The 19,887-nt window shown below is 44.0% G+C and overlaps 1 protein-coding gene across 1 annotated transcript; it reads right to left on the bottom strand.

Annotated features, from left to right (window-relative positions):
- Window positions 1–4,772: 4,772 nt before the first annotated feature.
- CISD1 (CDGSH iron sulfur domain 1) lies at window positions 4,773–19,776 on the bottom strand. The gene is made up of 3 exons (XM_027660992.1): window positions 19,660–19,776; window positions 14,532–14,737; window positions 4,773–9,937 (listed from the first exon to the last, which is right to left on the bottom strand). Exons 1-3 carry the CDS (start codon window positions 19,688–19,690, stop codon window positions 9,848–9,850), a joined length of 327 nt encoding a protein of 108 aa, XP_027516793.1. The 5' UTR covers window positions 19,691–19,776; the 3' UTR covers window positions 4,773–9,847.
- Between the last annotated feature and the right edge of the window lie 111 nt (window positions 19,777–19,887).

Genomic DNA, 19,887 nt, shown 5'->3' with positions numbered 1-19,887 from the left:
ACCGCCGCCGCCCCGCCCCGGGCGGGGCTCCGCCTCCGCCGGCAGGCCCGGCCCGGCCCGGCCCGCGGCGCAGCGAGGGCTCTGCCGCCGTTGTGGTGACAGTGGCGGCGCCGAGCGGACGCGGCTCCGGGGGGAGGCCGAGCCGAGCAGCGCCGGTTCAGCGGCGGAGGCAGCAGGAGCCGGCCCCGACCCGCAGAGCGGCCGGGAACGCCAACCCCGCGGGCACCCCCGGCCGGGCCGGCAGCGTTCGCTCCCTCGGGAGAGCGGCCGGAGCCGTGCGGTGGTGGGCAGGAGTCCTTTCCCCCGACGGTTCTCGGTAACCTGAAACCCCCCCCCCCCCCCCCAAAATCATCCTCATTTTTTTAGCAATTCGCCGTCACCCCGAGGTTTAATTTCTCTCCAGTAGATTCGGAGGGACTGCAAGTGAGAGCCAACCGAAGCATGTGAACTGTATAAATATTTACAGCGAGGAGGGAACCTGAACCAGAGCCTTACCACGCCTTACCAGCGTAGGTGCTGGTCTTGGATTAGAAGGTTAGCGCACTTGGCCCAAGGCCAGATCAAAACCGGATAAGGGATTAATATCTAATCTGAATTTTACCTCCCCTTGGGCAGAGGAAGGTGTGCATGGCCCTGCATTCGCTCTCAGGACTCCAAAGCCCACTGCCTGGCCAGGGAGGTTTTATTAACATTTCACTATGGCACATATCAGCTTTATTTATCAGCCTGTAATTACTGCCTTTTCTTTTTCATTCCTTTATAAAATTAGGAGACCTCTGTGAATATTAGATCTGCACTTTTGCTGTGGTATCTGCCAGTATCAAGTTGTGTTTAGCATTAGTACAACACAGGACAGGAAAACAAGACCAGAGACAGGAAAATGAATTTCAGCGGATATATATTGTTTGCCCAGGTTTTATAAAATGGGCTGATGCATATTCAGGAATTGGTGCTGACACCAGAGAAACGATGATGTGGTGAGCTCAGCTATTACTTACCACCTCTTCCCTATAGTTGGGAGACGTGGCACATGGTTTGGAGAAGTGGATGGCAATTTGAGGGATTTAGTGGGGAAATTAAAGTATCACAGGAGCAGGAAGGTCACAAGAGAAATTAGAGTATTGAAGAGTGAGAGGAAGGAGCAAAATATATAAATCTATCAAAATATATTAGTTCATTGCTCATGAAACAGTTTGGTTTACACTCTTAATTAGGTAAGATGGGGGAAACGGGTAACAACTCAGCAAGATCCTTTCTGAAGTAACAAGGCCGATCAGGAAATGCTTTTCCCTCATGAATATCCCCTTCTGGTCAGTCATTACTGTCCAGCTCTAAAGATTAGGAGTCAGAGGGCTGCAAGAGTAAGCTCCTATCTTCAGATCCCCAACGCTGAATTTTCCCAGGGGATTGCTGGCACCCGAGAGAAATACCACAGCTGGCCAACCCTTGCACAAGAATTACTGAGGAGTATGGTGACAAAAACCCACAAGTAGCATGCATTTGGCAGAGAAAAGGCTCCTGGTCTCGGTGGCAACAGCTGCTGCAAGGTTTGGATGCCAACCTGAGCCTTACAGAAAGATATTTCCCCCTGCAGAGATGCAAGATACTTCAGCTGATCTGGGTCTAAACTCAGAGAGAAAAAGAGAGATGGCATTTCAAACTCGCCCCTCTAAAACTGCAATCTACCTGAACTCAAAATCCTAATGGAATAAAGAACAGAATTAAAAGGCAATAAAACTGGAATTTAAAGACTATTCAAGCGCCTAGTCCTCAACAGATAGCTGGTAGATATCCTTGCAGCTAACAGAAGTAGGCCTGGAGAGGATTAAAAGAAATAATAAAGCATGAGTAATTGGAATAAGCAAACACTAACTCTTTCCTTTCCCCTGATATTTGCTTTAGTCAGACTCATGCATATAGAAATCAAGTGACGCGAGACTATGCTCACTCATTCCACCCTCACAGTTCAGCACATGGAGTTCACTAATCTTATCTGGGAACTTCTCCTACATGAAACAGAGAGAATACCAGAAAAGGCAAATAATTCATTTCCCCACTGAGTGTGATACCGTAAGAGTTTGCACTGAAAGCTGAACCTACCAGCAGGATTCCCAAAGAAACTTCTCATGGCTGTGCAACTGCACTCCAGGGGAAAGCAGGAGAGGCTGCAAACAGCTCCTAAAGGAGGGGCATTTGATTGGGAAACACCTCCAAGTCCCTCCCCCCCAAATGCATTTGGCAAAATTGCGTTTAATTCTGGATTACTCTTTCTCACTGTTGCTGGAAACCAATGTTGCCTCAGTCAGTCTGATGAAAACGTACAGATTAACAATGCCTAAAAAATACCAGGCGTGCCAGAGGATGTCTCACTGGCAGGTTGCACAGCTCCCCTGAACTGACTGAGGATTACAAAAGAATCACTTTCTGCTGAAATAAAGCCCTTTTTCAAACACAGCAGCTAGTTAATAACTAACTGCAAGATGCACAGTCGTTTAGTACAGGAAATAAGCTCATAATTCAGTGGCAGTGCAGGAGGACATTAGGTAAACAAAATAGTGGGGCTGGGTCTTGGCCAAAATATTGGTAGTCCAGAGGTATGCTGACAGCAAGCACTGCTGGATTTCTCACTGTCCCTTCGCACAGTTCACAGCCAATTCATCCCCAGCTCACCAAAAATACTGCTTTTCTGCCCTGTTTTCTGTGCAAGGTCTGTGCGAGAGGTGTCGACCCTGCTGCCCCCACAAAGCCACTTCCTGCAGTGGGCGGCCACGGCTGTGTAGCTTCTGCTGGCCCATCAGATTGTAACAGAGCTGGCCTTGGACCATACATGTGGACCTGAGAACAAATGTCCATCAGCAAAAACAGCTGGACAGGCGAGAGCATTTGCAGTGGGGCTCCAGCAGGCAGGAGGGCCTGTCCCACTCATCCCACACAAGGCAGACACTGTCACAGCACAGTGGAAGTTGTAGCTGCGTTGCAGGTTTTTTTCTTGGCCCTTTCACAGCAGAAGTGTTGCCCTCTTAAAATCGCTCAGGGCTTTTAATCCTTTGGTAAACTCACAGAAGTTCTGTGCTGTTTTGTGCTTGTTCAGTAAAGGAAAATCTAAACTTACCCTTGTCTTCTGTGGCTGTAAAACTCAATGTTGCTGTCCTGCTTTCTTTCCTAGTTATGGCCTCGTCACTTAAGCATCAGGTCCCACAATGATTAATATTTTACTTGGCAAACTGATGCAAACTCTTTGACACTACTGTCCTCCCTGGCAACTGGTACATCTGGGGTTTTCCAGAATGGAAACAAAAGGATGCTGTCAAAAGCCAACCTACATTCTCTGGGAATAATATAGTACATTTTAAAAATTACTGTGAGTTTAACTCATGGCAGTTGTGTAATTTCTGGATCACCTTTTCTGCAATCAGAATCGCAGCTGTAAATTTTGGGATGTCTGTTTTGAATTAGAAAGATAAAAGGACTATAAAAGTGAGAAGCTCATTTCAATAGTTCTTTTCTTCCTCAGAATCCTTGGATTTTATTTTCTTGGGTTTAATTTTTTTTTCTTTATTTTCTTGAAGGAACTAAGCAGAGTATTTGGAGGAAAGGTTCATTTTTGAAAAGAGAGGAGGTTAGGGGATGTAAAGCAAATGGAAGGGCTTTTGTGGTAGAGGACGCTGCAGTGGATGTTTGCTGAGACTGCTTTTATTCAACATCTTCATGTAAAACCCGCAGAAGGGAGTGTGCACAAAGTCTCGAGGTCTGTGGATATTCCTGACCTCCTTAGGGCAGTCAAATACCATGCCAAAGACAATGAAGTCCTGCAGGATCTCAAAAAACTGAACAAAAGGCACAATATTGGCATAGGAGCTTTAGGGTGGATAAACCTCTAAGTGGTAACGCACTTGGAGGAAAACAATCCAAACCAAAGCTCTTTGATGCTGACACTGAACTGGCTGTCATGGCCCAAGAAAGAGATCCTGAAGTCGCTGTTAACAGTTGACTGAGATCATTGGCCCAGCATGCACCTGCAGCCAAAATAAGCCAACAAAACACTGGGCAGCAGCAGGAAGGTTGTTGAGGGAAAAAGACCTCATTTTGTTGCTCTGTGTATCCTCAGCATGCCACATATTGAGTCCAGTTTCCATGCTTGGTCTCTCACAGTGAATAGGAATATACCATTGATTATCGGTGCAGAGGATGGAAGTAAAATATGATTTGTGGAGAGTCTATATAGATGCAACATGCTGTAGCTGCCTCCAGCCCTGCAAAATGGCAATGAGAAATGTGTGTGCTTTGACATCCTTGAGTAAGAAGTTGTGGTTCTTTCTGAAACAGAGAGATTAGATCAAAGTCTTTGGTACCATTTCCTGATTTCATGGCTTATAGGTAGGTACAGATACTCCCTTTGTCCTTCTAAAGATTTTCCAAGTACAGTGTTTTATCACTATCAGGGTTTACAAATGCATGATGACATTTTATGAGTCACATCCTAACGCTTTAGGATAACCCCAGGACTTGATTTAGGGTTATTAACAGGCCAAGAGGTTTATTTAAAATGCCTGTTTGTCTTTCCCTAGAGGGGACTTACATTGCCTCCACGTGCAGCAAAACTGAACACCTATTTATTGTTTAAACCCACTGGCATCAAAAGTCTCTTTTTTAAATGGCATTCTACTGCCAGAATTTATCTGCAAAGCAACAGAATCACAACCCTTAAAAAGTAATTTAACCCGCACAGCTGTTGGACCCAAGAATGAGATTGAAAAAGCAAGATCACACTGTTTGAAAAGAGCAACAGATTTAATTACTTCAGTGAAAGTCTGCGCTGACCATTGTTTCGGTACCCGAGTCTTGAGCAAGAGCCTCAGCAGTGAACAGACAGTGCATCTTGACCATGTCATAGCCATGTCTGGTGATATTTGCCAGTTGTAGAAATGAATTTGAGAAAAGCTATGCAGTCAGTTACCTTATAATTCATTTTGCTGCCTTTCTGTTGCCAGCTGACTTGACTGAATGGAACAAACATTGCAGTTACTGAGCAGACCCTTGCAGTACACTGAATTTTGAATGCTTCACACATTAAAGTTGTAATTTCTGGGACACTCAGAAAGCTCCTTTTTCTTTTGCACAGGCTTCTCCCAGAGAGCAGAAGGCACTTTATTTTTTTGTATAAATGTGCCACGCATTAAGGCCACAGCAAAAGAAAACTGCAGTCTGCATAACAAAAAGGATGCAGAGCAGAGTGGATTAAGGGCAGCGCAGTATCAAATTGGACAGGAGAGATTGTTCAGTCTTCAGCTGGGAAAAACATAACAAGACACATGATCTCTGTGTGCTTATGTGAGACCTTCAGTTTCTGTGTATCAAAGGAAACAGCCTGATAAATCCTTTCTTACCAGTCCAAACTGTACGTGGAAAGGCAGACTGCATCCTGCTTTGCTACAGTCGTGTAAACCTACTGTGATTTTACTGACTTCTGTGACCACACTGTTAAATACTCCTTCTATTTATTGTAATTGCTTATCTAATTAAACAGTTTACAAAGGGGGGGGTGGAGGAACATTAGACCGTTAGCAGGACTCATGGCACAAGTGTATGTTGCTTTCTGTCCACTACTGTGGGATTTCACAAACAATTCAGAAAGAAAAACCACAGATGTTTGCTGGAGCACGTAACACCTCTGACTCTGAGGAGCAAGAGTTTTGGCTAACAGAACTGCCTAGTCCCAGACACTAATGAACAGACACTTTGTACATCTTATACTCGGCTCTGGTAAGGTGTAGAATGAAATGCAACACACCATTTTGTCATTTGATTTAGCCCTTTTTTTGCTACCACATAGTGCTGTTACATGATAAATCTTCTAGCTTATGCTCTCCTCCCATCTGCCACCTTTTTTTTTTTTCTCATTTTTCCTCTTCTTCTTTCTTTATTTATATGTTTATTAGTGTTTATTCAGCTGATCTCTGCATTAGTCTCAGCATCAGGCAGCTTGGAAATCATCGTACCTAGAAACGCACCACACGCTGCTGGCAGCGCAGCTACAGAAAACAAGCAGCTGAGAGCTTCAAACAGCAGCCCCTGGTACCCATCCTAAATTAATCATGGCTCTAGGAAAATGATTATTCACCTGACAGTGCAGAGAAGCTGCTCATCCAATGCAGGAAAACTGGAGCAGACACGTCTGGGTGCAGAAAGCAATTAAGGGAACAGGTATCTAACCCTGCTGGGCTGAATGTGTGTCAGCAACAAGGAAAAGGCATCTAGTCTTTTCAGTAGGTCTGCATGACATAGAGATTTTGATCACCAATAAACTCAGCCTGCTGGCAGTGGTGTTGGACATCCCCTCTCTGCCCACATGCAGCTGGGAGACTGTGCCCCTCTGTCTAATCCAGTCAGGGCTCAGGGTGGGTTTTGTCAGCCTCAAAGCTTCAGGACTTGAAACAAAAGCCAGCTGACAAAGTTTCTTTGCAACACCAATGTTTAGTTTCATGCCTATGTTCTTATCCTTCCTGCTATTATACGATATTTTTCAATTTGTTGGACTGAGCAACTGTGATACAGCACTGAACTCATGTTTCCATGTCTTTAGCAGCATTGCACTGAAAGGAAAATCCCAGTCCAACTGCTGCACAACTGCACAAAGTTTTTACAGCCCCCAGCAGCGCCAGAACTGCAACAGTATGGTGACTTTAGCAAGGCCTGCAGTCAGCTCTGAAGCCAGCTGTTGGGGAACTGGCAATACAACTCCTGGACTCAAAGTGCATGAGTCTCTGTGCATGAAAAGCTGCTCAGTCCCTAACACACTTATGCAGCACTTCTAGATGCCTGGACTCAGCCAGCCAGCACTGCTGCTGAAACCCCCTAAATATATGGCTGCAGAGAAAGCTCCTAAACCAGCACTGCCCTCATGGAGGCCCCACTGCACAATGTTTCTGTCCTCCCAGCAGAGCAGCGCAGTGACTGCAGTGCTGGCCTCCACCACATCATTATCCTTCAGGTTAACAATGCTCAGCCTTTCCTCTTTAAGGATGCTGACTCTAGAAGCACTCAAATATTTGACATTTAGACTGATGAGTCACACTCAGTTACTCAAGAATCGGTATTTTAATTTGTTCACCTTCCCAAGAACCACTTACATGTCGAGGAACAGAAAGTTTTACTCTGGGGGAGGAATTCTTCACTGTTTTCAAGAGGATTTGTACCACATTTCCGATGGGAGTTTCAATGTAAGGTCAAAATTGCGCATGTGCAGAATTTTTTAAACGGTTAAAACTTTGTAGAAATGTAACCAATTCACTTCATACTCCAGAGATTATGTGAGGAAAGCACTAAAGAGATTTCAGAAAACACCGGAACAGGCAAGCACTCAGCCCATCAGAACATGGTACCCTATTATGGTACTAAGGGAAAAAAATGAAGTGTGCTCTGTGATGCTCATCGAGACTGCTGGCAAGTTTGTTTACTCAAATCCAAGTATCTCTGCTCATTATCATGTTCAAACAGCTCACATACATAATGAGAACTTTTAGGTACAGTACGGGAAATTGTACATACCTCAAAATAAGATCTGACCACTTGAAATCAACATTCAAAAATGTGACACCCAAAACAAAAGTCACCAGGATGTAAGTCAACACAGACTCAGCTTCTACAACTTTGCTTCCCAGGAATAAAAACTTCCCACGGGGCCCACTTCCTTGATGCCCAAACTCCAGGATATAGTTTTGACTCGGGAGACTCATCTGAAACTACTTCATCTCTCAGATCATTAATGCAGTTTTCAGTCAACTTCTATTCCTTCAGATGCAGCCAGGCTTTGCTGCTGACAGAAAAAGGAGCCTCAAAAGGAAAACCCACCCCAGACATGGGTTTATGACTACAGCAGCACTGGTGTACAGCACTACTCACAGTGTAACTCCATTGAAAGAATGGACACCCATGAGAACACAGACATTACAGCCTCGAGATTAAGATGAGCTCAAATGTGTATTTGACAAAAATACAGAAATATTCAGTGTCATAATAATACAGAAGTTACTTTGCTTTGGATAAAAGCAAGGTATTCAATAATTTAAGGGTAAAACAACTCTCCGTATGCATTGGTACTTGGCCAAGTAAAAAAAAACCAACAAGTACCTTTACACTCAAGACAAGCAGAAAAGATAAACTAACATATTTGACTGCAACTTCAAGTAGAGGTGCCCCTACTACAATATTCCACCTATGAATCCTTTCTCGACCTATGCAGCCTTTTCTACTTTTTGAGCCTTCTGCCCAAGTTCAGACCAGTTGGCCAAGACCTCAGCCTCCGAAAGCTTCACATAAAGAATATGCAAAACACCATCCTCAGTCTTAACCAGTCATACCAACAACCCTTAAAAATAAAAAAAACAAACCCTTTACTGCTCCAATCATCTGAAGAACCCTTACGGGTGCAGGTTAAAATGCCAGCTTCTTAGCAAGGCCTTTCATCCAGCCCTGAGGTAGTTTCTGTCCCAGGACATCAAGTGCTCAATCTTGCAAAGGCCGCAGTTAAACAGACTGGGTTTATTAAAAAACTGCATTCTGCCACCCCACTCTTTGGGTTTTGCTTTGTAGTCATTTTCATGTTAATAAATCAAAGCTATTTAATTTAAGGAAACCAACATGACAGCCATTAATGCAACCATGCCAGACAAGTAGACGAGTGCCATAGGAAAGGAGGGTAAGAGCTCTGTCTTTTCCTTCCTTCCTTTTCTGTTTCCATCTGTTCCCAAAGCCTTTCCTCGTCCATGCCAGGGTTTTTTTGGCAAAATCAGCTAAACCACATTAACAGCCCAGGGAGGCAGGAGTTATTTAAGACACATAGAGCCTAAGGCCACACAGTAAGAAAGGTATGCCTCCTCCCTCCACAGCGGGAAGAGCTCTCCAGCTCTGGAGAGCTTCACCACGGCCAGACCCATGGTGAAGCAGACTGTGATGATGCGTGGGGGTTTTAGAGTGTTTTTTTAGATTCTGGAATCAATTGGCATAGCCTCCCCACAGAAGTGCCCTGTGGTCTGGGGAAGTTGGCTTCACTCTGAGACTGCAAGTTAAACTAAGGTTTTCTGGCAGCAAAGACAACCCTGCCACCCCCTGTCCACCCCCCTCAGTGCACTTTGTGTCATTCCCTAGTCTATTAAGGAAGCTCTCGCAGAGACCATTTTCCTAATCCTATTCTAAATACAGGTTTGGATAATATCTTCTTGATACCATATGGAAGTAGAATCAAATTTCAATACTGCTGTAAAGTTGCCCTCTAACCCAATCTTACTATCAGCCTTTTCTGTTGCCTGTTCATAGCTAGCAATTTTGAATTCATTCTTCTACGGAAGCCACACAGCACAGCAGTGCAACAGGCCAAACATGACACCTGCAGAAAATGCAGCATAATCATCAGAGATTAAGCTGCATTTTGAGACCATGATTTCTTCCCTGCCACTGCCTTTTACATGGAAATCTACCCAGCTTTGTGACTTTAGAACCTCTCCAAGATTTTAGGATCTACCTTTTGATATACATGTATTTGAAAATAATTTAATACACATTTCCCAAAGAAGTACATTCTGTGCGTCATCTTGGTTGCATACTCAGTGAGAGGGTACACACACTTTACAGGACCAAAAATTTAAACCATGACTATTTAGTAAATTATGCATTGTAGTGATTGAAGGACAACAAGCACCAGAGAAAATACACATGCTGAAGCCTAATGTATATACTACATTGGGAAGTCTTCAGTGACACGACAAAGGATTCGTGGGGGTTTTTCCCCCCAATTACAAGTGAGCAGAGGATTTGTCAGACATTCATTTTGTAGCTTCCACTGTCCACTCTACGCCTCCTTCCTCTTGATGATCAGAGGCCCAACGTTGTCGCCAGTTTCCTCGTTGTGCTTTGTGTGAGAGCCATCACAAAGTGGGAACTGAAAAAAGAAAATATAAACACATCTAAAGTACATCCAGAGACAGAATTAAGAACCTAGACCGAAAGTTTGTTAGACATTTTCTCATTGAATCCACTGCAACCACAGACTACAGCTTTTGTGCTGGCAATTCAGGTATCCCAGAGTTTTGGCTGAATGCTAGTTTTACCCTCGTTACTACAGAGTGGACAAGAGGCTCATTCTAGAAAAGCAGCCACTAACCTGCACTCTGTTTGGTGTTCCTGCCTCAGGCCAGCATAAGCAAAGTGCAGCCTGAGCAGACCTTCAACTATAACCTACCTGGAGCACCTTGCTCTCAACCTTGCCCCACACTCCATTTTCCCAGGTGACAGCCAGAGCTGAGTGCAGTACCAGATGGAAAGTGGGGTGAGAAAGAGAAACACGAAGAGATCCTTAGCTCCATTTTTTCCCCGGTTTTCCATAGCATATGATAAGAAAAAGGACAGTTTCCTTAGCTCACCTCTTAAATGAGAGACACATGTACATACTAGTCCTGACTCCAGACAGCTAGAGTGGTGAGCCAGCCTTGCTCCATCCTGACACAGCTTATCTCATCCACACAACTGTCCCTTTGCACAAGCTGGCTTCCACATTAGTACTCTGACTGGCTAATGGAAATAAGCTGCACTTCCTCAGTGCTGCCCTTAAGAGCCATGTCAGTTGGAAGTAATTTCAAGAAATGTTTGTTCCTTTTAAAAAAAAAAAAACAAAAACCAAAAACAAACCAAACCCCACCCTAGAACAGGCTGGTCAGAGCAAGAACTACAGGGACAACTCCAGCCAGCTGTAACTGCCCAAGTCCCAGACTTGGTGACAACCACTCTGTTTCTGGGCAGCCCTTTTCACATACAAGAGCCAAAAGACATTCTGTGAGGTAGCAAGAATGAGGACAGATCCCATCACTTCTCAAGGACGTATTTCAAGGCTATGCCTCCTCTTATAGGAAACTCTGGAGACAATCACAGAAATCACACACTGGTATTTTGCTTTCAGTTACTATTTCGTTTGCTTAGAAGTAATGGGAATCAAAGTTGGGCATTATTCCATTTTTGCCTTTGCAACAGCAGTATTCCCTTGCAGTACCATCACAGTTGGTCTTCAATGCTCCACCAATCCCAGTGTTCATGCCTGAGTCACAGCCTTTTAAAACATTAATACCCTATCACCCATGCTTAGAATAAAAAATTTCAAAGTACTGCACGAAACCAATATAATGAAACAATATACAGAGGTTTAAAAATAACCTCACCTGCTCTGTAGGGTAGTGTTGGAATGGAAGGAGAGGTCAGGTGGGGTTTTTTTGTTTTTTCAGTTACAAAATGTTAAAACCTACACTAAAAGTCTCAGGTGATGTTTATGAATAAAGAAACCTTGAATTCAGAGAATGCTCATGTAAGCTGATCCATGCTTTATCATCCCATCAGTCATTTGTGACTCAATGAGTAAATACTGACAGATACTTGGACAAAATCTGAGCAAACAGGAGTTTTATGTTCATGAGACACTGACCAGCTTCCAACCCAGAAGTTCCTGGGCCAGTTGTTTTTCCATGCAACACTGCAGTATGCTGGTCTTCCCAGAAGCATCAACACAGCTTCCACCAGACATTAACATTTCACAAGCTCCAAGGAGGCAAGCCCAAGGTTCAGCTGCAGCAACATCATCACTTCAACTGTGCAAGTGACAGAAATAGCAGGATTCATAGGCTTCAGCATCAAGACATCTTTAACAGCTACCAATGCTGACTGCTCTGAATTCATCCTACTGGTCAGCTGGGCCCAGAAACACTGGCTCCCAGGGGCTGGTACACCAGATTTCAGTTTCTCAGGAGAAAGACCAAACCAAACACCCTTTTCCAGAGCCCCTGCTTGGTGGTCACTTTGAAGCCCAGTTACTGAATAGATGAATCCCTGGCCTGACACCATGTGTTCATCCCTGATTAACATAAAGCAGGCTAGCAGTAGTGGCCAGAGCTCAAACCCTGAGGGGGAATTGTGCACTGATCTGGACAGCTCAGCTGATTTCCCTTGACACCAAACAGGCTTGGATTCTCTACCTCTATTTCTGCTGATAGTCTGCAGCAATATTCCTCAACCCACAGACTGGGGACTAATACTTCTCTGGAAGACACAGAGGCTGCAGGTCATTGTAAAAGAAAGGAAATTAAGTCTCCCCTCCCCCATCTCACACAGTTAAAAATGAAGACAAGGAAGAAAACAAGTGTTCTAACTTTAATTACAGTTTAGTTTCAGGACAAAACTACTGCCTCTACACTGATAAGTTTGAACACTGGGTTTCTTCACGGAACTTGACAACTGCACTGAACAGAAAAGGGTCATTTAAAAGAACTACCTACCTATTATTGACAGATAATTACACCCCAAGACAGATTTATTTGAAGATTCCATATGTGGGGTTTTTTTAAACACATACACTCCACAAAGACACTGGTCAGCACAAAAGCCTCTGAAGTACACTATTTTGGAATAAAAAACCAAACCAAAACAAAAAAAACTCAACTGTAAATAATCCTGCTCTTTTTCAAGAGTTACTCCAAAATACCCTGGTATAGTCCAACCGTGTTGTTATTCCCTGTAGAGGAGGAACACCCTGAGGCATAAGTGCACATCAGGGCAACAGAAGTAGCCTATGGTTCCTAACACTAGTGGCTCTATTAACAGCTTCATGCCTCAGGTGAGGTGAAATCTGAGGAGAAGTACACACATTGATACAAAAGGACATCTCTTCTAAATTTTACACACCACTTATAGAACAAAAACACAGCAGGTACTTAATGCGTTTGAAGTAATTTTGATTTCCCACATTGGAAGCGCACACATTCCACACTTTGACAGCACATTATCACAAATTTTAACAGTTTGAGAACTGTAAGAACCAGATAATGCTATCTGACAATTTCCAAAGATGACAAGCGTGTGAGAATGATGTATTTGATCACTGCTTGGCAATGAGGGAACATGAGAAGAAGCACATACACCATCTTAGAGATTATGCTACCCATCCTCCGAGGTCAGGCCATCAGGGCAAGAGGAAGGCAGCAAAACTGTAAACTACTGTCTTTGGAACAGAACATTCTGACTCAAATACTCATCATTAAACACCGGTAAAAGAAAACAAATGCTTCCCAAAATTTCCACTGACCTCCTTAATGCCTTTACAAGACTTTTCAGAACAGAGTTCTAAGAACACACACATTATTGCCCCATCTACTTCCTTTTGTGTGACTAGAGCCCTAATTCAGTAGGACAATATGTTCCTGAACTGTGCAAAAATGTACTTCTTAAGGTTTTTATTTCACACAAAAAAAAGATAATATCAAACAATGGCAAATAACTGGCAGGAGCTGCAATGCAACTGCTATAACCAGACACTATCTTCTATTTCTGTTTAGAAAACTGAGTAGGAAGCAGAAAGCACAAATGCCAAGGTTCAGGTTAGTTTTGTGTGTTTTTCAGTTCAGACCCTAGACAGAACAGAGAAGACAAGACCATCTCCACAGGACTATTTCAGAATCAAGTCATGATGCTGCTTAATTCTTAGCAGTATTTTACTGCTAAACCAAATTCTGCTACAAATGTGCAAGCTCCTCAGTTACCCACAAGGTAATGAAGTCAGATCTGACAACAGCAAGAACCAGAACTTACAGCACCCAGAAAACAGCTGAGTATGGCCTGATTAGACCAGTGTCTAAGACTTGACAAGTCTATTATTCAGTTCAGTGATGTACAGAGAGCTAAATTTCAAGGCAGTTATCTGGCTTGGAAGGCCTGTATTATTTCAGTCTCCACACATTAGCACATTCTAAGAAACCTTTCAAACATGCACTAGAGATAAACAGACAGGGCTAATCATCCCAGAACTCCCACTGTAGATAAACTGTACACATCTCAGCTACATCAAGAGTCACGCATCTCTAAGATCAGATTTAAATGTGAGGCAGTGTTATTGAAAGGCTAGGTTACCACTAATTTTAGGCAACTGAGGCAATTCAACTTCAAATGCAAGTAAGCTGGGCCAGTGTCTAGGCCAGAGTTTTAATTGCTTAGAAATAGAAGTTTAAACTATGCCATTGTGATTGCACTGCCATGCACTATGCACTAGTGGCAAGGTACCTTATGACTGAGTAAGCTTCCAACTTTCTCCAAAAAAAAAGGTGTTTAAGGTCCTCTCAGACTGTGGTTCCTGAGCTCCTACTGCCAACAGGCCAATAGTTTTGGATAAGCCACAGTATTAGCACAGGTAGCACACCAAATGTCACACGAAATGTTGTTATCTGTCATTCATGATCGTGCTCTAGACAGTGGCTCTCCTCTCAAGAGATCTTCAGAGCTACAGAAACATTCTTCCACTGTCAGCACTGATCTGCAGTCTTTACTCTGAGCACCAGCATAAATCTGCATAGTTTTACGGATTAAAATACTGCTACATCTCACTGCAGAGTAGTTTAGGTGGAAAGAAGTTAGTTTCCTCTAAATAAAGCAGTTTAAAAATAGTTTTGCTGAAAGATGCGTGCACATGAACTACATTGGACCGTTCAGTCGTCTCTTCTTACCTTCTTAGACCTCCAACAACGACAGTACACAGCCTTGTCTCCCAGATCTTCCATGTCAAACGCATGGACTACCTTGGGGTTATCCTTCTGGATATGGGGATTCACCATTGCTTTGCAGCATTTGTCTTTGGAGAGAAATTTTTTGTAAGCTAGATACCCAACGGCAGCTGCTCCGGCAGCTAAGGAGACCGCAGCGATCCATTCGACTAGAATAAAAGAAAAAATGAGAGACTGTCAATTTTTGACCACAATGTTCTATTGAAACTACTCAGCAGTAAAAGTCTTCATGCTTGCAGCAACATCTTTACTTTCCAAAAAATGTTTTTGTTCTGTAGTAGTAACTCTGTACTTCAGAAGAATATTTTCCTTTGATGCTCACCTAGTTTATCTACTCCTTTCTACCAGTCAGAGTTCTACTTCACCCAAGTCCCTTCTACACAAGGGTGAGGATTAACTTGGCAGGGTTCTGGGGTTTTTTTGGGTTGGTTGGTTTTTGGGGGTTTTTTTTAACCTTTTATTTGGGAAACTGATATCCACACGGGTAGTATATTGTTTCAAAGTTCAGCATATTAAACCAGCTGTAAGTACACTCTGTAGCACGAAAAAACTTGTATTGTCTGTTTGAGTTGCAGGAAAGTCACTAAAGAACAACAGCCAGCACCAACAGCTCAAGGCAGAGGCAATGAGAGGAGCTTTTAATATAATGCATCTTGTAACTAAAAAAACTAAAACCAGCTGTTTGGCAATGGAAAAATTATTAAATATATCGCTTCCAGTAATAAAAGCCATCTTAGATTAAATCCTACTGTGGTGGAGAGGAAAGAACAAAGGTCCAAAAAGATTATATTTAAGAATCATAGCACGCGTTTATTTTTTAGAGACAAAAACCCTTTGTTAGTTCTTGCAGGCATTCCTTTAGGGGCTTACTAAAGGGTAGAAGATGCAAAAACTCTTCAGAGTTCCTTTTTTTAGTAAATGATGCAGAAGAGACCAACATACACTGAGACTTCCCCCACAAATGAGTGACAAACCCTCTGTGTAACAAGGTGATATTAAGATACAGAAAACCATCATTAACATCCAAGAATTTTGTGCATATTTCCCTGCTTCCAAAGTCCCTAAAACAATAAAAGCCCCAGAGATCATGTGGTGAATTCTGTGTTTTATACCCATCCAGTGAGTCCTCCCCCTTTATCTCCCCCTTACAAATTAGCCAGAGTAATGCAGATTTCTAATAAGGTAAAGAAGTGAGGAGGTGAAATTAAAGAAGGGGTTCTATGAAAATCCGCTTTAATTTAGCACAACAGCCCAAACTAATCAAAAAAAACAGCCCAAGTTTAAATTCAAGGCAGCAGGTTCTCCCAAGGAAAGCCACTGCAGCACCCTTTGCCTGTCTCACTTGAGCAGGGCTGTGGCAGGGAGGAGGTACTCAGCAAGCTCAGGGACAAGCTGCGTCTGGCAAGTTTAAAGTGACCCCTGACGAAATGTCACATGCAGCTGCAACAGCAGCAGGCAAAACCAAGGGACTGCACGTTGTGGGGCTTTCAGGAAAGCAGCAATTACAAGGACTGCCCACGCTGCTGGCCAATGCACTGGGGATGGAAAAAATCTTGACCTGCAATTTTAAATAAGTGATGAAGGGACAGTGGTAGACTGTATCCATTTCCCTATGGAATCTCAGGGGAGGGAGTGACTCTAATGAAGACCAAGGATGACTCCTGAAATGAAGCACCCTTTTAAGGTGCTGCACCTTAAGGAAGGTGATCTTTTCTTGCACCTCTCCAGAAGTCCAGGTCAGCTTAGCAAACCAGAAGAGAAAAAAAAAAATATTTGGTGATATTTCTGTGACTCACACAGCAAGCAGGAAAAGTCTGTACTAAAAAATTCAGCAGCACAGTCAGAAGAGCTGTTCTGCACATCTGCAGCTAACCCAGATGCTTCTGACCATCCCTTGGGCCAGCCCTCACATAGCCACGCACAACAAGCAGAGATGATTAATTTGTTATCTTGTATTGCTGTGATCCTCTACCTCTTCTCCCAAGGGCCAGAGTCATCTGTTACACACTCGGGCAACTTATACACATACAAACAGCTTCAGGTATTTTTTCTCATAACAGAGCAATGTCTTCTCTACTGTATTAGCTTTTTTTCCACTGCTTCTCTGGAGCTGTGTCAGGCTAGAAAATTATATCAACTGACAATACATTTAAAGCAGCCTATTTTTTAAATTCTAGCGCTGCCTTAATAAACATCATGAAATTTTAGGAGAAGTTTTTTAACTTAATCAAAAGACTCTCTCTTAAATCATCTGCAGGGTTTCAGAGGCAGTAAGTTTTGTCCTCAACTGTTGTCTTTTTTCACAAACAGATCTGGAAAAGCTGAATGCTCATTTCATCTTTCTAAGTCAACCATAAAATGCACCTGGAAGGAAAACACCTTTCAGATGATTTTAAATGCTGTTTCAAGAGATCTCTGGTGCCAATTCAGCAGTTTGCTGCCAAACTCATAAGGTCACACACAAGGCATCTGTTAACAGGGTGAAACTGATGTGGAATGTCAAGGGGTTTTTTATTTCTTTATAAAATAAAAAGCGGTAGGAGCAACTTTTGAGTCATTATTAAAGAATTCCCAATTCTAGCATAATACAAAAACACAGTGATACAAGTGACTACAAGACAAGACACTACAGGCTTGTGTAACATGACAGAAAAGTTGTTTCCATCTCATAATCACTAAACAATGGAAAACAGCTCGGCTAAAACTCCAGGAAAATTAACACGCAAAGAGAAGAGAAGGGAAGTCCCAGGAGGCAGCACACGGAAGTAAACAAAAAAAATCAGAAGATGAGAACAGCAACAAGCCAATGATAGAAATTTTTTCTCTTCTGTATTCCTTGGATATATCCTAATGGAAAAGAGATTTATTTAGATCAGTTTCTCCCCTCTTCTCTAAACATCTAGAACACTGCTCTGGGTATTTCCAGATCCAGGCTACAGAGGTAGTTTTTGGTCCTGCCAGAGAGCTCAGATAGATTTTATCTGCAGGAAGAACAGGCATTTGCCATCTGCACTGAGAAGCACAAGAAGAAACTGAGGTGGTCTTACATCCACCAGGAGTACAAGATCCTTGTTAGGACACAGATCAATTCACATTCCAGGAACTGGCAATAGGAGAGAGAGCTTCATCCCAAAAAGTTAGTCCAAGACAGTCCTAAGAAGCAATTTTCTAGTTACCTCTGCTGCTTAGAAAATGTTTATATTATTCAAAAGTGACAGAGTAATAACTCCAAACATGAAACCCCATACTTTATGTCTCCAGAAGTGCTTGTAACTCTCAAGCATTTTTCTCCTCATTTTGTTGCCAATTAAGAGACTACTATTGCAGAAGAGTTGTTTATGATAGTCCAGTAGTGTCACTGTCCACAACCAAAAGCCATGCTGAAGAGTCATCCAGGACAACTGGCTGTGCAAAAAGCCTAACAGGAAAAGCCAAGCAGTCAAGCTGACAAAATCACTTCTACCACTCCACAGCATCCACAAAACACGGGATTATGACTGGCAAGTTTAATTTAACTGAAGCCATAAAGAGGCCACCTGAGGGAGAAAGAATGTTGGATTTTGCCAGTTAGCAGCACAAGTCATTGTGATCAGGTCTGTAGTCGATGTGGGGTCACGCCTGCAACCACCCACACCTCTCACAACAAAAAGCATTAGCTGCACTACTCACTGCCTTCCAAAGGGCACAAATGCACAGAAGTAATTAACTCCAAAATTACTACCAGGAATTAAATCTCACAAAAACACAGTAAAGTTCTGGTGTCTAGTTTTCAGCAGTGGAATAAACGATTTCAAAATTTCATCAGCCTGAGACACACGCAAATTGGAGAAAGAACTGTGACCGGCCAGTCACCAGGCACTTTTCAAGTTTAATCTTGTCAGAAATCACAATAACCTAACCTTGTCTCCTCCTAAACACAGAAGCTTCTAGGACTGCTCCCATCAGTTGTTCCCCCTGCTTCCCTGAGACAAGAAGGATATTTGCAGTTTGATTAGGAGTATGCTCTTCTCCCATGCTCAAAAAGTTTTTCTTCTCAATTCCTAATGTATAGGAACTGTTCTAATTCTTGCAAGCTTACAAATGACAGCAAGCTGCCCTTAGGAACACAACCTGGATGCAAACTATTACCAAGTCATCCTCAGTGCTTTCATTGTTTTAATAAGCACGGCCTTCCATCACGACAACCCATTTTTGACTGTCTTTGCCAACAGTGTACCAGCAGTGTACTCTCCACCCCGAAAGAAAACAAGCCAAAACTATCGGCCCACTGAATTAAGCACATAAACCTCGAGCACCTTTGCAAGTGGAAAAGCACAATCAAGCAGGTGAAGCTCACTTTTTAGAAAACATTAGGTAATAGGGACTCTGTTCTGTCCTCCAACCACCCCAACTCTTTCATCCCATTCGGTTGTGCAATAGCATTTAAAACAAGTAACGCTATCTCAGGCACGGTTCAGGTCAATAATTAGGCAGCGCAAATGCCACCGTTACCTCTGTTGTACAGTATCGGCCTTTGAGAGCCAGGCAAACCTCCTGAAATTTACAGGTTTTCATGACATTTACACTCAAACACGTGGAAAGGCAGAAATAAAACAAAGGTGCCTGAAACGGGCTGTCTCTAGCACAGATAAAACCTGGTGAGAGGCCGGGTCCGCTCCCAGGGCTAAAGTGCCCGCAAGGGCCCGGTGAGTAGCTCGGCGGGTCCGGGCTCTCACAAGGGGCCAGGGAGGTTACTCAAGGCCCGCGGGCCGGGCCCCCACACCGCAGAGGGCATTTTATGGTTGTGCGGATGGCCCCGGCCGCTTCCAGCCCCGCCCGGGCGCAGCGCGTCCCGCGGGGGGAGGGCAGGGTAGGGATAAAAGGGGTGCCGCCATTTTGTCCCAGGGGTCCGGCGGGGCGCGAGACGCGGGGCGGAGCCGCCCCCCACCACCCCCGCGGGGTGGCCCCGTCCTTGCCCTCCTTCAATCCCCGCACCCCCGACCGGCCCGTACCCCGCACCGCCGGCCGACCCCATCCCGCACGCCCAGCCTAGCCCAGCCGTGCCGTGCCCCGCACCCGCGGCCGACCGTACCCCGCACAGCGCTGTTCTGCCCCAGCCCCATCGCTCCTGCTCCCACGCTACACCGCGCACGCGCCGCGCCGCTCCGCGCACGCGCAGCTCCCCCTCAAGATGGCGGCGGGGCCGCCCCGCAAAGACGAGGAGGTCGGGAAGGGTCGGTGGGGGCAGCTACGAGGGACAGAGGGAGGGAGGGAGGAGCGAACGAGAGCTATCGCTGGCCTGATGCTCAGAACAGCGCCC

The sequence above is a fragment of the Corapipo altera genome, unplaced genomic scaffold (genome assembly GCF_003945725.1).
Source record: "Corapipo altera isolate COAL_440 unplaced genomic scaffold, ASM394572v1 133, whole genome shotgun sequence".
NCBI lineage: Eukaryota > Metazoa > Chordata > Aves > Passeriformes > Pipridae > Corapipo > Corapipo altera.
Note: the sequence above shows the minus strand (reverse complement) of the source record. Positions and strands in the feature narration are given on the sequence as shown.